At 33.5% G+C, this 20,227-nt stretch overlaps 1 protein-coding gene across 3 annotated transcripts in view; it reads left to right on the top strand.

The window, feature by feature from the left end:
* Positions 1-20,227, top strand: part of LOC119688100 (serine/threonine-protein phosphatase 6 regulatory ankyrin repeat subunit B) — a 47,434-nt gene extending 27,207 nt beyond the window's left edge. Inside the window, exons 5-17 of one of the 3 annotated variants that reach the window (XM_038102746.1) lie at positions 737-829; positions 2,122-2,335; positions 2,392-2,687; positions 2,783-3,085; positions 3,152-4,579; positions 4,637-5,173; positions 5,231-5,437; positions 6,124-6,817; positions 7,346-7,438; positions 13,163-13,389; positions 18,666-18,794; positions 19,444-19,552; positions 19,896-20,227. In XM_038102746.1, the coding sequence (XP_037958674.1) occupies positions 737-829; positions 2,122-2,335; positions 2,392-2,687; positions 2,783-3,085; positions 3,152-4,579; positions 4,637-5,173; positions 5,231-5,437; positions 6,124-6,817; positions 7,346-7,438; positions 13,163-13,389; positions 18,666-18,794; positions 19,444-19,552; positions 19,896-20,158 (4,593 nt within the window). In that variant the 3' untranslated portion in view covers positions 20,159-20,227. Of the gene's footprint in view, positions 1-736; positions 830-2,121; positions 2,336-2,391; positions 2,688-2,782; positions 3,086-3,151; positions 4,580-4,636; positions 5,174-5,230; positions 5,438-6,123; positions 6,818-7,345; positions 7,439-12,433; positions 12,646-13,162; positions 13,390-18,665; positions 18,795-19,443; positions 19,553-19,895 lie in introns of all 3 variants that reach the window. The other 2 variants (XM_038102748.1, XM_038102747.1) reach the window with 2 other exon arrangements.

Raw genomic sequence — 20,227 nt, 5'->3', positions numbered from 1 at the left:
ACAATAGGTAGACGTATATAATATCTTAAATAATATTTTATCAGTAAATGGTGTAATAATTTAGAATGCAAGTTAATTGTGTGATATGTGTGGTCTTATACCCATAAATAAAACCATCATAACTACACAAATAAAAATACAGTGATGATAAATGACATCCTCTTGGTGACAACCTTACCTTACCAAAACGTCAAATTACACTTCCAGAATACTAGCCCAACATAAACCAAAACAGGACGAGATGGGCACCAAAATCTCTAGCAGATGAAGTGTGCTAGAAAAAAAATGTGATCATTTGGCTGCAGTGATAAGAATTGAGGGTTTGTCTACTACTAAGAACTTTTAAAATTCATGCCTTTTTCACTCCAACTCCTTGGTACATCGTAACTTTTTGCGGATACAATTTTGTTTTGACGACTACTTGCAGATTTCCACTGCCTCAGTTGCACCAATATTATTCTATGATATAACATATCTACCAAGTGGAAAATCAGTCTTATCATTGTAGAAAATTAATACGAAAAATGATAAGTCTTGAACTAGGCGTGTGATGCCTTGGATGAGAGTGCTGTTCGATATATGTGTCTCTCAGAAAGCTTTGTCAAATTAGGTTTATGAAATAAAAAGCACTTCAGATGAAACTCGTATTATGTACGTTTATAGCTCTATTTATAAATAAATTCTTATCTTTTACTATTTCTTATAATAATTTCGTTTCATTTTTTCTATTTTGAAGAGAGGGAAAATACCATTGCTGCTTGCTGTGGAGGCGGGAAATCAGTCTATGTGCAGAGAGTTGCTCGCAGCACAAACGGCGGATCAACTCAAGGTAAAAGTTCGAAAGTAATACGTATAAATTTACTCGAAGAATAGAAAATGTTACATGGTCTATAAGTAAGCATTGCACTATAAAAATTCTGTTAAGTCCCAAGGAGCACAAACTTTTGTACTTGAAAGAGCTGAAGCTTTAAATAAATTCGTTATGAAAATGCAAATCGATTCAGAAGTTTAACAGACATTTAATGAGAACAACAACTACAACAATAATAATAATAACAACAACAACAACAACAACAACAACAACAACAACAACAACGATAACGACAACGATAATAAAACAACAAAGTAGACAGAGGAACAAAATGAAAAATAATTTTCGCGGCTGCAACACGTAAATCATAATCAAAGTACTCCTTTTTGAAGCGAAGGCGAAAACTGTAATTCTTAACCTTGATATGCCAAAAGGAATAAAGAAACGCCACCTCTTCTTCTCCGTGTTTGTTTACAAGAAAGTTGTAGGCATAAATTAAGTTCAGAACACATTGCATGTGGTGCGGTGCTTCTACGTTAACTCGACCTATCTCTCCCACTCCAACGTGTGCATATGCGTGAGGAGGTTTAATGCAACACAACTCTGTTGGAGCCGACATTGGAGATACTTAACCTCTATAGGCTTTCGTTAAGTTTCCTTCGGTCGCTTAAATGTTATTCGCAAGTTGCGAAATCGTTTGGAGAAATTAAATATTTCACTGCAAACGTGTTAATTGTAAAATTGTCAAAGTCCTGATGCACCCACAGCACCCACGGCACCGACGGCACCCATCGGCAGGAGCGTTGGTAACCGAAGTACTTTAAAGTTTCCTGTAAGCAGTTTGCTACACTTACGCAGTGCAAACTTTTCATTTTCACTTTTCCAAACTTTTGTGTTGATTGAATTTGCAGTGAACATATTAATGTGACAAGAAGTCACGCAATTGCGGTACCCATGTACACATGTACATAGGTACATACGTACCGTAGAGGTATTGAACTTAGTTAATACTACTACTTAGTCAGTTAGCACTACTTGCATCACCGACATTCTATCAAGTGCCGCTTACGGTATTCAGAATATATTCATGCTCATTGAAGCAGTAACCGGCATTTCAAGTACATTTGAAATTAGGCCGAACTTCATTGTTCTATGTATGGCATATGCATGTTGTTATATACAATTATATATATACAATTGCCATATTGTCGTCCTTAAAGGAGCTGATTTGCATTTTCAAGATGAACACTTTTGACCTCCGATAAAAAATAATTTACGTGGAAATTTTCTCATCGTGACATCTCTTGTAGGCTACTACATCTAATGGAGACACGTCCTTGCATTTAGCGGCTAGAAGGCGCGATGTTGACATGGTGCGAATCCTGGTCGATTATGGCACCAATGTTGACACGCAGAATGGCGAAGGTCAAACACCGCTGCATATAGCGGCTGCTGAGGGTGATGAGGCTCTATTGAAGTTCTTCTATGGCGTTAGAGCATCAGCCTCGATCGCGGACAACCAAGGTAATTATTAAGTTGTCTTTTTGTAAAAATAATTAAATACGCATTCTTATCATTAGACCGCACACCGATGCATTTGGCAGCAGAAAATGGTCATGCACATGTTATTGAGATCCTGGCTGATAAATTTAAGGCGAGTATATTTGAACGCACCAAGGATGGTAGCACGCTGATGCACATTGCTTCTCTGAACGGCCATGCCGAATGTGCTACAATGCTTTTTAAGAAAGGTGTTTATCTGCATATGCCAAATAAGAATGGAGCCCGTAGTATACATACTGCGGCAGCTTATGGTCATACGGGTATTATTAATACGCTGCTACAGAAGGGTGAGAAAGTGGATGTCACGACGAATGTAGGTATTCGGTGTAGATGGCACCGTTTTCACAACTCTACAACTTATGTATATAATTTGTTTATTGCTTTGCTAATTTATCATTTATTTGTTAGGATAACTATACAGCGTTGCACATTGCTGTGGAATCGGCGAAGCCTTCAGTTGTGGAGACACTATTGGGTTTTGGTGCCGACGTTCATGTCCGTGGCGGTGATTTGCACGAGACACCGTTGCACATTGCTGCACGAGTTAAGGATGGCGATCGTTGTGCCTTAATGCTCCTTAAGTCCGGCGCTAGTCCCAATTTAACTACCGATGATTGTCTGACGCCGGTACATGTTGCCGCGCGTCACGGGAATCTGGCAACGCTGATGCAACTCCTCGAAGATGGTGGTGATCCCCTTTATAAGTCCAATGTAAGTACAGCCACTTTATGTAGACATATAGATATATTGAATGTTGAATAATAATCTATATTTCAGACCGGCGAAACACCCCTACATATGGCCTGTCGCTCATGTCATCCAGATATTGTACGACATTTAATCGAGACTGTCAAAGAAAAACACGGTCCGGATAAAGCGACGACTTACATTAATTCAGTCAATGACGATGGAGCCACAGCGCTACACTACACTTGCCAAATTACTAAGGAGGAAGTTAAAATTCCAGAGTCCGATAAAGAAATTGTACGCATGTTACTGGAAAATGGTGCAGATGTCACACTTCAAACTAAAGTTGCATTGGAGACTGCATTTCATTACTGTGCTGTCGCTGGCAATAATGATGTGCTAATGGAAATGATTTCTCATATGAATCCCACAGATATACAAAAGGCAATGAACCGGCAATCGTCGGTTGGTTGGACGCCTTTGCTAATAGCCTGCCATCGTGGACATATGGAACTGGTCAACAATCTTTTAGCGAATCATGCCAGAGTAGATGTCTTTGATATCGAGGGTCGCTCCGCCCTGCATTTGGCCGCCGAACGAGGGTATCTGCACGTCTGCGATGCGTTGTTGACCAATAAAGCTTTTATCAACTCAAAATCGCGCGTCGGTCGCACGGCGTTGCATCTGGCTGCGATGAATGGCTTCACACACCTCGTGAAGTTCCTCATTAAGGATCACAACGCTGTTATTGACATCCTGACGTTACGCAAGCAAACGCCACTCCACTTGGCTGCAGCTAGCGGGCAGATGGAGGTATGTCAGCTCCTGCTTGAACTTGGAGCTAACATAGACGCGACCGACGATCTAGGCCAGAAACCCATACATGTTGCCGCGCAGAACAACTACTCGGAAGTGGCCAAATTATTTCTGCAGCAACATCCATCGCTGGTGAATGCCACAAGCAAGGACGGCAACACCTGCGCTCACATCGCTGCAATGCAGGGCTCCGTTAAAGTAATCGAGGAGCTGATGAAATTTGATCGTTCTGGCGTGATATCTGCTAGAAACAAATTGACTGATGCAACACCACTACAACTGGCAGCAGAAGGTGGACATGCGGATGTAGTAAAAGCACTTGTACGGGCAGGTGCATCATGTACCGAGGAGAATAAAGCAGGTTTTACAGCGGTGCATTTGGCGGCACAAAATGGTCATGGTCAGGTATTGGACGTGCTGAAAAGTACAAATTCTTTGAGGATAACCAGCAAGAAATTGGGACTGACACCGTTGCATGTGGCAGCCTACTACGGGCAAGCGGACACAGTGCGTGAGTTGTTGACTAGCGTGCCAGCAACGGTTAAGTCAGAACCGCCAACTGGACAAAGTTTGTTCGGTGACTTGGGAACAGAATCTGGTATGACTCCACTTCATTTAGCTGCATTTTCTGGTAATGAAAATGTGGTGCGACTGCTGCTAAATTCGGCTGGTGTACAAGTTGATGCTGCCTCCACAGAAAATGTAAGTATCTTTCATTTTTCATAAAAACTTTCCGCAAGTTTGACATATTTTTTGTAGGGCTACAATCCGCTTCATTTGGCCTGCTTCGGTGGTCACATGTCAGTGGTTGGTTTGCTTCTGAGTCGTTCAGCTGAACTCCTCCAGTCAACAGACAGGCATGGCAGAACCGGTTTACATATCGCTGCCATGCATGGTCATTATCAAATGGTTGAGATTCTGCTGGGTCAGGGAGCGGAAATTAATGCAACTGATAAAAACGGTTGGACGCCACTGCATTGTGCTGCCAAAGCCGGTCACTTAGAAGTGGTGAAGTTGTTATGTGAGTCAGGTGCATCACCAAAATCTGAAACGAATTATGGTTGTGCGGCAATTTGGTTTGCCGCTTCGGAAGGCCACAATGATGTTCTGCGGTATTTGTTAAATAAGGAACACGATACATACGCCTTGATGGAGGATAAACGTTTTGTTTATAATCTGATGGTTGTGTCCAAGAACAATAATAATAAGCCCATACAGGAGTTTGTATTAGTATCTCCGGCACCAGTAGATACTGCAGCCAAGCTTTCGAATATATATATAAATCTATCAACAAAGGTAACATCAATAGGTGCCATAGAAACAATTTAAACTTTCAGTTGATGTATTTTTTAGGAAAAAGAGCGCGCCAAGGACTTAGTAGCTGCCGGAAAACAATGTGAAGCTATGGCTACTGAATTATTGGCACTAGCAGCTGGCCCAGATTCTGCTGGGAGAATATTACAGGCCACCGATAAACGTAATGTTGAGTTTTTAGATGTACTAATAGAAAATGAGCAGAAAGAAGTCATAGCTCATACTGTGGTGCAGCGCTACTTACAGGTGGGTGTCAAACGCAGTTCAAATTTTTCAAATAAAAGTCTTCGTTCCCTTATAACTTAGAATTATAAAAATCTTCGTTCCTTCTGAGGTCTATACTATAATTCAAAGTTATGACTCTGAAATAAGTGTATAAAATTTGTTAAAGGACTATGACATAAGAACAAAACATTATGCACTACATAAACATTTATATATATGTGTCCTATATTATATATAATATATATTTTATTTATATATGTGTCCCATATTTTATATTTATTTTAATATCCGTTATTATATGCATATTATATTATATATATTATTATTTCCTTGGTGTACTTTGGGTAAGCACACTGCTCTTAGTAAGAGCATAGGGCGGAATATATTATATATTAGATGCATATTATTACATATATATAAATATATACTTTACATATATATGTATACATATACATATATATGTATATATCTATTTTCTTTATTTACATATATTATTTTATTTATATATTTATGTTTTTTTTAATTTAAAATATCTATTTTATAAAAAATATTGCATTATACAGGATATTAAAGTAAATGTTTGTTTGGGATTCTTTAGAATTTAAATATATCTTTATAGATAAACATATGTACATATGTAGTATATGTAAAGTTGTATAATATATAACAGAATAAAAATTTATTGAATAAAACGTTTTTAATTTTAGGAACTGTGGCGAGGTTCGCTTACTTGGGCATCTTGGAAAATTCTTTTGCTGTTGGTAGCATTTATTGTATGCCCGCCTGTATGGATCGGATTTACTTTTCCAATGGGACATAAATTTAACAAAGTGCCTATAATAAAATTCATGTCATACTTAACATCGCATATTTATCTTATGATACATTTAAGTATTGTGGGCATCACACCCATTTATCCAGTGCTACGCCTTAGTCTAGTGCCATATTGGTACGAAATTGGGCTATTAATATGGTTGAGCGGCCTACTATTATTTGAGCTTACAAATCCATCAGACAAATCGGGTTTGGGTTCAATTAAGTTATTAGTACTGCTGCTAGGCATGGCTGGAGTCGGCGTGCATATGGCTGCATTTGTGTTTGTCTCTAAGGAGTATTGGCCAACGTTAGTCTATTGCCGCAATCAATGCTTTGCCCTAGCGTTTCTATTAGCGTGCGTACAGATACTTGACTTCCTCTCCTTTCATCATCTGTTTGGACCTTGGGCCATCATTATCGGTGATTTGCTTAAGGACTTAGCACGGTTCTTAGCCGTGTTGGCAATTTTCGTTTTCGGTTTCTCAATGCACATAGTCGCATTGAATCAGTCGTTTACGAACCTGACACCTGAGGAAATTCGTACCTTCGAGAAGCGAAATCGTAATCGAGGCTACTTCAGTGACGGTAAGTTTGTAGTTTGTTGAAGACATAATATAATATATATATTCTTCTTGTTTTGTATGTGTTTGATTATTGTTTTCTGTTTTCTGTTTTGATGTGAAGAAAAAGTTTGCATGATTTAGAAGCTTGAAAGTATGGAATGCTTCCGTAAATCACCGGTTTTTTCTTCACCGTCAACTATTATATATAAAATTTTCTTTTCATAAACCGATAATGTCTTGATAAGTATCTGTTTTCAAAATATATTTGAATGTGTTTAATATTTGTGTAAATTACTAATTACTAACAATAAGTTACGAAATTATGACATAACTTTATCATTGCATGCCGAACAATTACAGACCAATTGTAAATTGTCCTTGATGTCCTTACAATTTTGTTCACATTTGTTTGTGTGCGGGTGTGGGTGTGGGTGTGAGTAAGAGTGAGAGTGAGAGTGAGAGTGTGAGTTGTGCAACTTTTAGTTTTACGTTCATCTCTCTTTTATGTATAATTTCTAATGTTTCCTTTCTGGTACGGACTTAAATGCAGATGACATGCCAACACCACGTCCTCCGCTATCTGAAAACTATGTTGACAGTCGCAGTTTATACAGCGAGTTTCGGCGCAAACATAAGGGCGATCGTAAGTTGTCAATTTATCCGAAATTCCTTATCAAGCGCCTTTCTTTATTGAATGATTGCGATGTGCCTTCGGTGTTGTGACTCAATATTTTCAATATTTTCAATATTTTCAATATTTAATATTGTTTTTTGTAATTTTGATTTAATATTTTAATTTCTTAATTTCAGTTTGTCGATGTTTGCCTTTTGAGATCAAAAGGAAGCAAAGCTTTGTCCTCACAACACTTTCTTTACGGCATGATTCCAATCGAGTGAAGTTAATATTTGATTCACTGCATTTGTGCATCCTTGATGTTGTGGATAAGTGTTCTTTTTTATTTTGGGTTTGTTAAATATATAATTTTCTCTTCTAAGAATTTACCCACAAATGCAATATGTAAATTTTTTTATTTTAATTCTTTTTTTTTTGTGTTTAAGGACTCTCTGGAAATTATTTTTCAAGCACTCTTCAGTTTTTAGCATGAAATTCTTAGCAACCGTGAACATTTTTTGTTTTGTGGCTTCTTTAAAATGTTGCACTTTTGTTTATTTTCTTATTAAAATTTTTTAAAAAATTAATTAAGGATAATAGTTAAGTTAAAATTAATATTTACAATGTTTTATGCTAATATTCTCTCCGAAAATTTATTAAAATGCATTGTTTCCAATGTCTATTGAAAGCAATAGGAATCGAAAATAAATTGGAAAATATATTGGAAGGGTGTGGCAGTCTTTAGAGGTTTAGATTGAGGCGGAGGCTTTGTCAATTATAATAATAAGTAAACGAAAAGGAATATATATCTAACATAAATGTTTGGCAATGAAAATCAGGAATATTTATAATTTGAAAATAAAAAAAAGCTCACAGATATGCCTTGAGGCTTAGTTAGGTGAGAAGTAGTTATAGTTGGGCTTAAACCTATCGCATTACAAACCGTTGTGGTAAAATATTATATTAGGTTATGTTACGATATATTTCATAAAATCTGTAATTAGATTAAAATCAGCTGTAGTAGGTTATATAGTGATTATATTATAGTGATGATGTTATATATTACAACCTGTTCTCTCCTACTCAATTTAAAATACACAATTTTATATATTTTTTGCTTAAATTGTTCTATACATATAGTTGTATTACTACTTCTACCTAATTTCACCTTTACAAAACTTTGTTTTATGTGTATGATATTTTAATTAGTGTTTTCTGAAAACATATTCTAGAACAGGAAACACTGAAATTTTCAATAAAAGTCCTAGAAAATTATTAAGGACAATTTTTAAGTGTTGACACAAATTAGCGAAAAGTATCTCTTGACTGTTTACACGTACAGAATACTTAAAAAGTGAAATACATTTCATATGTTACATTGCATAGAACTACATATTAGACCCTATTTGGTTTTTGAGAACACATTCTTAAAATGTACTACCAACGCTATGTAATACTCCCTGTTCAGATTTTATCAATATAATCGATGAATATCATACAGTATGGATATATATGATGTTAACGTCAGTTATGATGGTAGTGACTATTTAATTAATAGGAGCTATTCTAGTTAAAATAAAATCCATAGTGTTCTGGGTCACAACGGAGGTTGGTGCACGTACTACTAAAGCAGATTCCGTGCTAACAAATAAGCTTTCTGAGTTTGTCCACACTAACAGTGTTATGATAGATTCTTCTTCAGGGAATGCACTACTAATAATTTAAAAGGAACTAGTAAGTTTATTAATTGTGAGTTTTTATACTATTTTGGTAAAATTACTTGAGTTCTAGTGGTTTCACATTTCGTAACAAGTTTTTCGTAAACGTTGTAAAGAAGCAAATAGATAATCCAGTTATTCTGTATTTCGAACTCCTTCGAAATTACAATTATAACCTCAAGAGACAAAGTAATGAAGGTATTTACTACACGTTTTAGCGATTTTTTTCAAATATTTTCTCAAAAGAAAGCCCTTGTCTTATAGAAAACGTTCTAATATTTTTTTTAAATTTTTCAATGTAGATTTCTTCAAAGCATTTTTTAAAATTTTTTTTTTTGAATAATTTTCCTAAAGATTTTTTATTTTTAAATTTTGGAGCACCACAAAATTTTTTATCTTTATTTATAAATATTTTTTATGTGAAATTTTATTTAAATATTTCAATGTATCATTAATTTATTCGATGTTGTATTAAAGGATATAAATTATTTTCAAGATAATTTAATTTTTAACTGGCGCATGTTGATGTTTGTTCAAAATGTAAAGAATATGAAATCGTATATATACTATATAAAATATATTCAACAGAAATTTTCGATATTTGTGAATATCAAATTTTTAGCTTTTCATTGCTTAACTGACACCTAAAACAATAAAAAAATAATAATATTGCACCAATAATTGAATTTTCACATTAATTAACAGAACAAAAAAATTTAGATAAAAAGTAAAAACGTAATTCTATTTTTCGTTTATACATATGTATATACATGTAAGAATAATGTTACATCTATATGTAAATATGTATATATAACGTATATGTCATCAAATAATTATATGAAGCAATAGTAGTTATACATATATGACTTAACATACATAGTCACACTAAAAATTTCTATTAAACATGTTAAATATCTTGTGAGCTTCCAGCGCCATCTACCAGCAAACTATAAGACTACTTAATGAAGAACATTTTAAAAATTGAACAAAAAAAAAGAAAAAGTAAATTAGTATAAAGTCTAATAGTGCTGGAAAGTACATACAAAACTGTCACATTTCTATATTTATTTCTAAGTTATGGTTATCTTTCCATTATAACGAATTCTATTCCAGTGAATAAATCGCAGTTTCGAATCGCGTTACAGAAAATCAGAAATAAAATATACAAAAGTAAAAAAAATTTTAAACCAAAATCGTCTATATTGCAAAATATTATATATAAGGGGTTTATATATATTGTATAATGAGAAATTCTGCTCCTGCTTGCTTCAGTTCGCAATTTCGGCTTTTGATCACCTAAAAAAGTTTACTCCACCTCCGATTATATTAATTATTATTTCCAGAGTGCTGCCAGACAATACTGATTAATATTGATCTGCAAACAAATTTGATAATATTTCTTTATCTCTTATTATAGTAATATAATGTAAAATAGCTACGTTCTGTGTTAAGAATTTGCTGCACTTTAGTGACGCATTCGCTTTATAACATGGCTCTGGTGTATAATAAAAAGTTTCCATAAACTCAAAACAGTCATTTACATATTCTGTAACATACATTTTTGCATTTCCGATGTTTTTAATCCTATTATGATACTAAGCAATAGATTTGATTACGCCGTCTTCCTTTTCAAAAAACACTACAATCAAGAAATATGCAATATTATAAAAAATAATGATACTCGTATAGCCTCATCAGATGCAAAAACTAATCACGATTCCAGAATTTTGATAACATCAGCTATTTAAGAGAGAAGAAAGAAAGAGAGAGAGAGAAAGGTGCATAAAGACAATGAGGTTTTGATTGACAAGACTGACTCAACACATATAAGTATAAAGAAGGAAGAAGAAAATCATTTTTTTAAAACCACTTTCGGTAGATTTAAACAACAACTTCATTCAGATCAACAGCTATTAAAGGTTAAATCGTGCCATGTGATGAGGTTCTGACAGTTCCATTAGCTCCAGAACTAACAGTACAGCAATCTTTAAATGATTTAACATATTCTACAGTAGGGATCTATCTATCAATGGTTTAGAATGAGTGTATTTCCAATTTCTTCAACAATATTTCTAATATTTTTGACATCCTTAATCGTGCTTGGCTCATATTTCATCAGTGTTTTATTGTTAATATATACATATATATAATAGTATTGTCTAATTCTTAATTAGTTGTATGTTTCTTCTGGAGACCAAACAATAAAATGGCAAGTCTCTTATCAAAGTGTGGATGTAATGTATCGATTGACTGATATGTTCAATCTTTTAAATATTATAAATTGAAGGATATGGAGTTTTATATAAAAGTCATAGTAAAAACATTATATGTTAATATCTTTTGGCTTTCCTTCGTATTTCTTAAATTTGCGATCAATCGTGCGAAACTTTTTGACTCTTGTATATATTTTTGTTTATACACAACTTTGATAGATGTCTGTAATTTTCGATCACACCCTCAATGAATATTCACATTGCAGATTTTTCTACTGGTAAATACTATAAGTATTTTGTAGCCTATTCACATGGCACAACAGAATTTCAATTCTGTTTCAAACTTCTGTTTGCGCTTTGGTGTCTGTTCAGACCGGGAGTTTCATTTAATCTTGGTTTTGTCTTTATAGTTGAGTTTGGATGTGAGCTATGAACATAAATTTAACTTAATTTTGTATAAAATCAAATCAAATCGCTATTTAAGTTATGACATGAGCAAAATTTTAATTAAAATTATGTTTATGTATGGTGTGTAAATAAGTTATTAATTAATTAGGGATATGGATAACTAGTCTCTTGCTTAAGAGACTATTGTTTTTTATTCGTATGCTGTCTTAGAGACTATAGCAAGAGATTTGTAGTTTTGTTGCATAGTTGCTAGCAAAAAAACACAGTTGCTGTTTTAGTGTACTTTACCCCTGATCTGTAAGATATAAGAAGAATTAATAATGGCTCATAAGATGTTGAAATGTTTTAGAATTTTTGGGAGAACTGAGAACTGGTGTACTGATGATGTAACCATACATGATGTACATGACATGTAAAAACGAACAATTATTTCACACACTCCTCACTTTGTTTCTATGCTGACCAAATCAAATAAATATACTTTAGCAGTTTCACGCTTCTGCCTCAGTGCAATAATAATTACAGTTATTTTGATTAAAGAAAAGCAATTGAAAACAATTTACTAATTCCTATATAATTTCCAATGAATTTGCACTAAAATGCAAATTTATAAACACAAAAAACAAAAAAACCTGAAAAAATATATGCGCAAAAAATATTCAAATTGAATATGTGAAAATGCTAAGGACCAATGACGCCATTTCTGGCATTCGAGCGTTTATTCTTCGCTGTTTTTGGACAAACAACAACTTTGGACATCAATCCGATGCGTCATTTGCGTCCCGAATGGACCGAGGTCCTCTTTAAGTTCGTTTTCGGCATCTATTTACTTGTGTCTGTGGTTGTTCTAATAAATCTGCTAATTGCTATGATGTCGGATACTTATCAACGCATACAGGTTCGTATCCCAAAATCAACTAATTCATATTTTCTTTGTTTTCTTTGCGTTTTTTTTGTGTATTAATTTGTTGCTGTGCATGTAAACAAATTGTGCATACAACAAAAATAAATAATATTTATAACAACAATAACGAAAACTACGTTCCAACATAAAAAATCACAACAACGATTACTGCAATCTTTCGTACGAAATAAATATGATGACAACAAATACAACTACACCAACAATAACGACAACAACAACACCAAACAACTATGCAAATTGTTGACCAATTAACGCGTGCAAACAAAATGGCCGCCATTTGCGATATTTTAATGCGTGCACTGTGTCATCTGTTGTTGTCTTTTCCGATACGTCACTTCGGTTATGACTGTATGACTGTATGACTGTATGATTGTATGACTGTGTGCTTGTGGTTGTGCCGAGTGTATGTAATAACATATCTGTGTTGTCTTTTTTTTTTTTTATTTTTATTTATTGTGTGCTGAATGGTCGTGTGATTGATTGGACACAGTGCGCATGCATCCAATTAATTCGTTTGAATTATTATTCTTTGCTGTGTTCGGTCAGACGACAACCGAACAAACGCAAGTGGACAAAAACGACGGCAACAGTCCAACGCAACCGTACTGGGTTGAGTACCTGTTCAAAATAGTCTTTGGCATTTATATGTTGGTGTCTGTGGTTGTGCTCATCAATTTGCTGATTGCTATGATGTCCGACACGTATCAAAGGATTCAGGTAGTATACGAAGCAAAAATGAAATTATTTAAGTGCCTCACAATTTATTTATAAATTACTCAATTAATAATAATAAATAATATTTGTTTTTCAGCTTTTGAAAAAATTTGATTTAAATAGTTTTAAGGATGAAAATGGTTTTAGAAGATACTAGATTTTTCAAATTTGTTGGTGAAATGTTTTTTATTTAATATGAAGAACCTCCCTATCCCTTAATACTAATACTTCCCTATCCTTTTAACTCTCTGAGAATACTTGACTGAGAATACTTTTTTCCTACACGTATGGTGTTATTAGCTGATAATGGATTCCCAGATCTGCTACTTTTACTCCTTAGAGCGGTTCAACTAAATTAATAGTAATTAATAGAACCTAACTGTTATAATACTTCTTTTAATTTTATTAACTCCTACTGGCTCATGCTACACTTGAGTTATTTTTGATGCATTTTGGATTAATTTTGGTGCATTAGGTTTTAACGCTTGCTACACTTGATGAATTCAGCAGATTGAAAATTCGTACACATGAACTCTGATTGCTTATGTTGGGTTGTGTGTGTACAGAAAATCAAAGAAATATTTTGACAAATAATTGAATCTTTAGTTTAGTATTCGCAAATTAGACATAAATTTCTTACTTTCACTGTTCACTGTTTCGATTCGACATTAAGAATAAATCGTCCATGCAAATGTGAAATAGAAAATATCAAAAAATGACAGAAGATAAATATTATGTATGTTTTGGTTTAATCACCTCTGAAATCATGAGTAAAATTTCGACCCACTGAATGCAGTAAACTGTAGAGTAAATTTTTATAAAACTAATTTTGATTTAGAATTTTACTCTAGTGTGGCATGGGCTATTGATAAAGTTGAAGAAATGTATTTGTCTAAGCTGTTTGTAGCCCAATTCGTGATTTTTGGAAAACGAATTCTAGAGGTCGCAGTGACGAAATACTTAGCATAAATAACTTATTAGGAGTATTCACAAAATTGATTGATTATGCAACTGTTTTAGGAAGATAATATTAGCATTGTTTATTAAAGATATTAATGTGCCGCAATGCGTGTTAGTTTACTAAATTCAATTTGTGCAAACTACAAGGTTAATCCTTTCAACATACCCACGCAAATAGGCAATGGTCTACTTACCTCATGCAGTACGTTTTCAATAACTCCATTTCAAGTATTGTCTGGATCTCTTAATTACTGAGAGGTTTTTATTTTAACCTTTGATATAAAACCTAAAATTTATGTATTATATAGTTAACAATTATATATTATATACTCGCAGTCCAAACAAATTATATACGGACTTTAAACTAATCAAAATATTCGAATATTTCCTAAGACCACTGACGATGAGTACTTGGTAATACTCGACACAGCGCTGTATGGTCAGCCAAATTTCAATAATTTAAATAAAATTTTTGTTCTTGTTTCTTCTTTGTTATGCGAATCCGTCCAACTTTTTTTTTTTGTTGAGGTAGTATTCCAGATACTTTATGTACCGTCAAACCGCCCATTGCCTGAACAGAGTGCCCGATGTAAGTCTATACTGCAAGATGAATAACTGGTATCAACATTCGAGACTATTAGAATTGGTCTCCTCTTCTTATTCCACTTTGATATAATCAATGTGAAAAATTCGGCAACAAATAAAGTACAACTCAACGTACTATCTACTTTCGGTTTTTTTTTCTGTTTTTTTTTGCTATTCTATCCAATAAATGAAAAGCATCGAAAGATTCCATGTAAGACTTAAACAAAAATCACTTTTTAGAAATGATTTGTAGAAAGAAATATATTTTTTAGACTGGAGATTTATTGTACTATGAATCTCATTCCAATATATGACAATAATTTTCGACTTGTTTCAAGGAAATGGAGTATGTATAGAAGTAATTATATGAGTTCCTCATAACTTCAAACTCAAGGATTTTGGTCTGAGTTTTGAGAAGGTGGGACAAAAGTTAGCATCGAATATAAGTTCGTTTCAAAGCAACACGTTTTCGAGAGTATTTCTACTATTCCTCGAGAGAGTCATACTTATTCATATTAATATATAAAATTTTCAAGGAACAGAAGTAAGAAGTATCTAAGTACATAACAATTTAATCTCAATAACATTTTTAACTATAATTTTTAAGTGTATAAAGACTTCTTTCATTTCACAGCAAAGTGGAACTCTTGTAGATCCATCAACTGCCCAGACTTGTAACTTCAATGTTTTTTAAGCAAACAATTTGTGAGCAAAAATTTCATAAATTACTGAAAACCCAAATGATGTTAAAAAAAACGATCTTAAAGTTACAATAGATACTTTGTGTCTTTAAGATGCTTGCCGCTGTAGTGTAGAAAAAAGTGACTGAGTTTAGAAAAAAGTTTGTGTTTAGAAAAATGCTTGACAGCATGTAAATGAAGGCTTGCGGCATTGCTAAGCTTTACTTTGTTGCATAGAAAACGCCTCATAAAACACATTCGATAGATCTATTCAAAATTTCGGGGTGGTTCCAGTCAATTCGGAATCTTCCAACGCTTGCTAGAGGAGCTTGTTAAACTGTTTTTTGTATAGAAAGTTTGTTTTAATCTCACAGTGAAGGCTAAAATAATGTGTTTGTCTGTTTGATTGAATTAGCTACACTTGAAAAAATATTTGTACATGCTGAAATATTGGAATGTTCTATTAAGTTATAGATTAAAAATAGCTAGATGTATATTAATGCATGTATGTGTGTAAAATTTTTATTAGTATTTTTTTTAACTTTTAGTATTTTGTTTTTATATCTTATGCCAAAATTATTTCGACTTCAAATAACAATAACCTTTAAAAGTTGAAAAATATACACAAGAGACCTCATTTTCACACTTCAATGTTCTAAGGCATTTAAGTAAAGCAGCTGTAAGTTAGGTCTCTTCATTTAAATGTTTATTTATTTACAAGTGTTACATATTATTTTATATAAATATGAATTAAGCATTTAATTAAGATTTATAACCTATTAAAATATTGAAAAATCTGGAAAAACCAAGCGAAATTTTTTTGCCTTCTTAATGACGATTTGCTCATTTAGTTGACCGAATACCTATAATAGGTATAATAGGTATAATAGGATACTTGCAACACTACGAGTGTTACACTACAATAATCACACCGATCAATTGTCTAAACAGTTTTTGAGGAACTATTATGACTATTTTGAGAGAAACCCACATCGCCATGTAGTCAGAGAGCAGTCAGAAGTCAATCTGAATTAACCTACATAAAAAATTAGTGCAAAATAACAAACAAATGTTTTATCCTAAAACTATGGAATATAATGTTTTTTTATACTTTTTGAGACAAACATTTATTATTATTATATCCCCGCTTCCTCAGAAGTTTGCAGTTTCTATAAATTGTTTTCGATTCCCCTTACGGGAAAGAGGTTAGCATACTTTCGAGGTAGGACATGCCTGTCATAGAAAGCAACTAAGACTCATCAGGCACCACGCTATACTGTTTTGAATTATAACTATTAGAAAGTGGGGTTTTACTTGCGACACTCTACCAGAAATATAATCTGGTAGCACGAGATCCAGTTGCATATAACTTCGGTTGCTCTAGACATTCGGTTGACTCTCAAAGGAAGTGTCATGATGCTTGTGGCAACCATATCAATTTACGCAAGAATAGTGTCAGTATTTATGTTTTCACTTTTAAGCGTGTGCTGTGCCTCAAAGAACAGTAAATATTTAGATCGGCGTCGCTCTTTAACAAGGAGAAAGTTATATTCAAACATATAACTTAACGCATTATCTTGATATGTGTGCAAACAACAACATGAAGTTGAGCTGGATGGCTCGACAATCATCACAGTTTTTCATTACAGAAGAATTGTTACATCGGGCACCAAAATCGGTCATCCAAAATTAGCCACTGACTGCAATTTTGATTTTTGTTTTTATGCACAAATGATTGTCTCACTAGATTTTAGATGTTGAAAGTAGAGTGTATGGACATTATAACATAATGTTTATATAAGTCTCTTTTGACTGCGTCGGCCGACAATGAAAAAAGGAGACACCTGATCATTATATAGAATTATATATTTTTGTTAAGATCTTGTATCGCATATGAGTAGTATACAAAATGTACCTATTCCACAGGTAAGAAAAGTTCAATTTCGGTTTTGGATATAAGTATGTTTCAATACTTAAGATTTTGAACTTAATATATGTTACTTTAATTGTTCAAAGTATTAACTATTACCTAGCTGTATGTGTTTTTGGACTGCTACAATTTTATTTTCCCTGACAATTAGCACCACTCCGAGAGATTCGTCTACGATTTCGAATATGAATAGATCTACATCCATGTACATCCATTAGTTGGACATATGATGTATTAAGTTTTCGTACGATGTATTCTGAGTCCCATTAAGAAAGAACTTACTTATCAATATAGCTTTATTTATTCTACAGTAGTTTAACTATGTTAAAAGATGAACCTCTTCCAGAATTCAAATATATCGATTTTGAGTCTATTATTTTCTCTTAGATGCCTCTTATATAGTGAATCAACATTTCATGTGTTGGTGGCATGTTCCTGATTCATTACTCATTAGTCATCAACTAAACTAAATCATTTTCTTTAAGGAATTTGTCCAATTCCTGAATGTTTCTGAGAGTCTTTTTAGATGGGTTCTTTAAGGATGGAAGCCTTATTATAATTGTGAAAGCACAATATGTAACAGATTGAGAATGCAACGATAATCAGTTAAAAATCTAAGTCCTGGCACTTATAATTAATAACTTAAGTGACAGATCGGTCTAAAAATTGGTGCTTGTTAATAACAGTCCTGCCAATCTCAACTTGATTTCCAAACAATTTTTTATAAAAGAATTTTTATTTTACTATAATTTTCTTAATGTGTTTAGTTTGCAAAAGAAATTGTAGTTTGAAGTTGAAATGACTTTGGAATAAGTTTAATATTTTTGGTTACAGCCGCTATCTATGTACATAGAATAAATTAAATATATATATATATATATATCTGTTTTAATAATTGTTTTTAGTATTACTTATTTGTAAACTATAATTTTTTATAAAAGTTTCATTTGTTTTCTCTATTTACTTTTCATAAAAAATTAAACATAAAAAACTTTCATCATCATATGGAATGCTTAAATACTTCAAATCCTCATCTCTGAAATCTCATATACCATATTGAAACAAAAAAAAAATAAAAAAAATAATGAAAAACTCGTACGAACCGAACAAAATAAAAAAAACAGGCTCAATCAGACATCGAATGGAAATTTGGTTTATCAAAGCTTATACGCAATATGCATCGCACCACCACCGCGCCATCGCCGCTTAATTTAGTTACCACATGGTTTATGTGGATCGTCGAGAAGGTCAAGGTAAAATATCAAGTGTGTATAACAGCTGCTCTCATGAAAATCAAAAATAAAAAATATTTTAACAAATATTAACAAAAAAAAAAAATAAAAAATGCAATTACCGCCAACCACACTGACCTTTTCCCCAACCCATTTAAAGCAAAATGGCAACAAACCCATTTTCAGTTCTTCTTTTTATTTTAAATACTTTATTTATCTACTTTCTCTGTAGACTGTGATATTTCCAATTTTCTTTTATTTAAATTTCTTATCACTCCCGCACGAGTTGAGAGCACATCTAGTATTAATTTTTAGTATCAGCGGTAGTAACGCAAAACTGTTGATGTTAAGTACACTTACTCTCTCTCTCTCTCTCCCTCACTCTCCCTCACTCTCCCATTTGCACTTACTAACTTTCATTTCTCATTTCTCATTCGTCATTACTCATTTATCATTATCCCTGTCTCTCCATTTACACGCACACACCTAACATTATCCAAACTCATTTTGTAATCAGTAATCAACATAATTCAACATAATTGTAAGTTTGTCTTTTACATATACATTGTGTTTGTTGTTGTCTTTTGTCCCACTCTCTCTGTCTCTCTCTCGCCACGTACATACACCACACCAAAATGCTGCAAACGCTGTGCGCTGACTCGTTTATCAGGCACGCATGAAGAAAAAGAAGCGTCCAAGTCTGGTACAGATGATGGGAATACGCCAAGCCAGTCCGCGCACAAAGGCTGGAGCCAAATGGCTTTCAAAAATCAAGAAAGGTATGAAGTGAGCGTATGAAATGGCGCGCAATTTGAAATACGTTCAATACAGGTAGAAGAGAATCTGTGCTTTGTAAATTGCTTTGAGCGTCGAAGTATTGAGCGTATTTCAGCTGAGCGCATTTCAGTGCCTCTCAGTGAAATATATGTTACGTACTATATATATTATTATAATTAAAATAAATAATACAGCTCAACTTACTGACAATCTTATATCGGTACTTTTACTTTATTCCTCAAACTTCTTTTTCTTCTTTAAAATAAATAATTCTCAACATATTTGAAACTCAATCCTGCTCATATTAATAACTGTTTTCTATATGTTTGTGCTCTGCTCTCTTAGACTCTGTGGCGCTCTCTGCAGTGCATTTATCTCCACTTGGCTCACAGACGAGCTTCTCAGCTGCCAATCAGAATCGCATTGAGAACGTTGCGGATTGGGAGGCAATTGCTAAAAAGTATCGTGCTTTAGTGGGCGATGAGGAGGGAGGTTCACTCAAGGACTCAGATGCAGAAAGCGGCTCTGCGGATGGGAGCGGTGGCGGCGCTCTTCCGCCGCCCGCACAGGTGGGAAATAATGTAGCAGCTTTACCACATCTCATCTAAACAAGTCATAGAACAAGTCATTCGCTAACTTAAAGATACTAGAAAATCTAAAAAAAATATACTTTATAA

Source organism: Teleopsis dalmanni, chromosome X (genome assembly GCF_002237135.1).
Source record: "Teleopsis dalmanni isolate 2A chromosome X, ASM223713v2, whole genome shotgun sequence".
Classification (NCBI taxonomy): Eukaryota; Metazoa; Arthropoda; class Insecta; order Diptera; family Diopsidae; genus Teleopsis; species Teleopsis dalmanni.
Note: the sequence above shows the minus strand (reverse complement) of the source record. Positions and strands in the feature narration are given on the sequence as shown.